We start from the raw sequence: 4,166 nt of genomic DNA on the forward strand, positions 1-4,166 counted from the left end.
ATATATATATATATATATATATAGGGGGAGAAATCACAAAAAAAAGCAAAAGACAAGGACAGGTGGTGTAGACAACAAACAGATGTATTAGTATAACGCTCACGAATTGAAAAAGTCTTTAACGTTTCAAGCCTACGCTCTTCCACAGAAAGAAACAAGGAGAGAAAATAAAGAATGTGTAGTGGCTAGTGATCTATATATATATGTGTGTGTGTGTGTCTGGACATACTCTTGAGATGCTGTGAGGGTGGGGGCAAATATATGTGAAGAGATAGAGAGAATTGGGCAGTAAAAATCTACCCCAATAAACTCATTTAATCCATGCCAGCATAGAAAAGTGATCATTAGAATGATGATGATGATGTGACATATATTAAAAGACATTACTCTCACACTACATGACTGTCTCCATTTTTTTTTCTTTTTTCTATTGCAGCGAAGTGTAACTGGAGGCTTGGGTTCAATCCAGGCTGAAATCATGGCAGACACTGCTGTAGCTTTAACTTCTGCCAATGTTCAACTTGTTTCACGAAAAGTTATCGGACGATTATGCAGGGTAAGGCCTCCTCCTCTCTCTTCGTTGTCTTCTTTTACTTCTGCTTTCTCTTCTCTCCCTCTCACACCTACCCTACAATGTCATTCAAAAGATAAGCAAATCACATTATAAACACCTCAAAGCTATGAGACCATGCAAGATTACCTGAAAATCAACAGGAATTACATTTGACAGAAGAATCTGAATGCTAAAGGGTTAGGCTTTCTGTCGGCTGATATTTCTGGGCCCCTTATTTTCTCTCTTTGTGGTCCCTTAAACTAATTCAAGCCTTGTTTGGGACACAAAAATAAATAAATTTAAGCTAAAACAAAAAATGACAGAATTACCTCCCTCCTTCCACAAATCTCTGGCCATCTTTTTATTTTACAAACAACCGGTGGTGATGTTGTTGTTGTTGCTGCTGCACTGAAATCTGTCCACCACCACCACCACCACCCTCGCCTCCCATGCTAATTTTATTCATTTTTTTGTTTTTTTCTTTTCTTTTCTTTTCTTCTTCCAGTTGATTGAGAAAACCGGAGTGTCCCCCACACACACTCTGGAGCAACACTTGATGTGGGACGACATTGCTATCCTGGCACGTTACCTTCTTATGCTGTCTTTCAATAATTCCCTCGACGGTGAGTGATTTTGTTCCGTTGTTGTTGTTGTTGTTTAGCCCAAGGTCAGTCTTCATCCAGGTTCCAGCCATCACCACATCATCAAGCCTGCAGTTTTTACTTTAAGATCTTAGTAATGAATAAACAAAAAACAAAAAAAAAATTAATTAATTATGCATTATTATAATTAAATCGTCAGTGCAGGTTTGGCTGTGGGGTAAGAAGTGTGCTTCTGAAATCAGAAACAATTGTTGTTGTTGTTGTTTTTATTGTTGTTGTTGTTTTCTGTTTCAGTTGCCAGTCACCTTCCATATCTTTTCCACATCGTCACATTGTTGGTGTCAACAGGTCCACTCTCGTTGCGAGCCTCCACCCATGGCCTCGTAATCAACATCATTCATTCTCTGTGCACCTGCCCACAGCTCCATTTCTCTGGTAAGTACAACAACAACAACAGCAACAGCAACAAACCCACTTGACGCAGGGTTGGTTCTCTACATTTCCATCTTTCACTTGTTTCAGTCATTAGACCATGGCCATGCTGGGGCACCGCCTTGAAGAATTCTTAGTCAAACGAATCAATCTATTTTGTTGAGCCTGGCACTTATTTTATCAGTCAGTTTTGCTGAACCACTATGTCATGGGGCATGTAAACATACCAACACCGGTTGTCAAACAGTGATGAGGGACATACACAGACATGAACACACTGATACATATATATATATATATATATATATATATATACACATACATACATACATATATACATACATACATATATACACACCTGAGGGGCCATAGTAGAAGACGTTTGCCTGAGTTGCCATGCAGTGGGACTGAACCCGCAACCATGAGGTTGGGAAGCAAACATCCTGCGACTCAGCCATGCTTATGCCTATGAAACAATTGGTGGGGCAGTTGTTTCCATGCTCACAATTTGGTACGGTTCATTGGACAGACAGCCTCTTTCATAGCAGTAGTTTTTGGCCTGGGGGGACAAACACACACACACACACACACATGCACACACATGCACATGTGTCATTTAGTTGTGTCTGGGCCATTTAGAACACTAGTATTAGTGGAATGGGGGTGGCATGCACTGTAACAGCTGCTATGCTGCATCCACCATATGTTGGTGATGCCCCACTACTCGTGGCAGATGATACCCCTGTACCCCTCCAACTCATGGGTCTGTTTGGGTGGTCGTTACTGGTGAGGGTCTTACGAGTTTGGAGGGCAAATCCTTACCCCAACCTCTTCCAGTTACCTTTTACGACACAGAGAGGTAAAAGATAAAAGAGACACAAATTATTAGTCAAAAGAATTGTTTCATTGGAAATATGATTTTGAACAAGATACATGTCATTGTCATCATCAACATTGTCATCACCATCATCATCATTTAGTATTCATTTCCCATGCTGCCATGGATTGGATGGTTTGACAGGAACTGGTAAGGCCGGGGTTGACAGCAGGTTCCACTGTTCCACCTGGCATAGGTTCTACGGCTGGATGCCCTTCCTTAATGCCTCCAGAACAGACGATAGAGTCTGGCGTGTGTGTGTGTCCCCCTCCCCCCAGCCTTAACTGTCTTTAATATAAAACCAATAATTTTTCTATTTTCTTTCTCTCTTTTTCTTCCCTTATCTTTGCAGAAGCAACCCTGAAAGCATTGAAACTGAACTTGGCTGAATTCTCACTTCCTAAATTTTACCAATTGTTTGGCATCAGTAAGGTGAAGTCAGCAGCCGTGAGCGCCTTCCGCACTAGTTACCATCTCGGAGACAAATCCTTCACCACATCTTCACCAGAACATGAGAAACTTTCCCTCAACTCTTTGGAAACCATTACTGATGCTTTGCTGGAAATTATGGAGGTAAGGTTTCACACAGACACACAGACAGATTAGCATCGTCATTTAACATTCCTCTTTTTTTTTTCAATGCTGGCATGGGTTGGACGGTTTGACTGGAGCTGTTAAGCCAGAGAGCTATACCAGGTTCATTTTGTCCGTTTTGGAATGGTTTCTAAAGCTGGAATGGTTTCCTAATGCCAACCATCTTGCAGAATGTACTCGGTGCTCTTTACATGGCATCGGCACGAGCAGAGTTGCTAATTAGGTTGCAAGACAAAGAGCCTTTACCTTTGAGAGGGAGTGGAAGCAGGGGAAGAGGGGCTGTGGTGCCGGGCAAGAGATTAGCATTTAATAGAGGGACCGAGGCAGTTGTCTTACTATAGAAAAGGGGATACTTTGCCACCCACCAGAACAACGTACCCCCTCCCCCCAAATCACTGACTTTATGCCAAAATTTAAAACCTCTTTTATTATTATTGTTATTATTATTATTGTTCTTGTTGTTGTTATTATTATTATTATTCTTTTGCAGGCTTGTATGAAAGATATTCCTTCCTGTGAATGGCTGAATCAGTGGACTAATTTAGCAAAACAGTGAGTATGTTTAGTCTTTTGTTGTGTGGTGTTTTTGTCTTTTTGTAGCCCTGCCTCTAGGGTTCGTTTTTATCCCCTCCCCCATTCTCTTCCCTCTGTACATCAGTAAATGACTTGTTATCTTATCCGCGCTCCCCACTTTTCATTCCTCTCCTGACCTTCTCCGACCCAGCATCACTCGCTCAGAAACGTACCCCCTTGTTAAATGGAGACTTTGTGAGGATGCTCCAATGGAGACAATTTCCCATTCTGTAATCGGATGGACAGTTCAACAGGATCTGGTGATCCGCAAAGGTTCCAAAGTGCTCCACTGTCGTCCACCTCGGCTTGGTTTCTACAGCTGGGTGCCCTTCTTAGCACCGACCACACGAGAAACTGGGCTGGGGGTGCTTTTTATGTGGCACCAGCACTAGTGAGGTCACCAAGTGACTCGCAAGGCAAGACCCCTCGATTGAGGTGATGGTGGGGTGGGTGGTATTGAGGGAGTTGGGTTTGTGCCAGGTGAGGAGAGGGACAAATGGCTATCCCAACGGGAAGGAGAGAAAGTGGTGGTGGT

General features: G+C 42.5%; 1 protein-coding gene across 4 annotated transcripts in view; it reads left to right on the plus strand.

Annotated features, from left to right (window-relative positions):
- Positions 1-4,166, plus strand: part of LOC106878902 (neurofibromin) — an 80,729-nt gene that overhangs the window by 49,058 nt on the left and 27,505 nt on the right. For all 4 annotated transcript variants that reach the window (XM_052978165.1, XM_052978164.1, XM_052978166.1 and 1 more), the window contains exons 28-32: positions 437-556; positions 1,059-1,176; positions 1,450-1,590; positions 2,817-3,037; positions 3,549-3,610. In XM_052978165.1, coding sequence (XP_052834125.1) covers positions 437-556; positions 1,059-1,176; positions 1,450-1,590; positions 2,817-3,037; positions 3,549-3,610 — 662 coding nt within the window. The remainder of the gene's footprint in view (positions 1-436; positions 557-1,058; positions 1,177-1,449; positions 1,591-2,816; positions 3,038-3,548; positions 3,611-4,166) is intronic.

This window comes from Octopus bimaculoides, chromosome 30 (assembly GCF_001194135.2).
Source record: "Octopus bimaculoides isolate UCB-OBI-ISO-001 chromosome 30, ASM119413v2, whole genome shotgun sequence".
Classification (NCBI taxonomy): domain Eukaryota; kingdom Metazoa; phylum Mollusca; class Cephalopoda; order Octopoda; family Octopodidae; genus Octopus; species Octopus bimaculoides.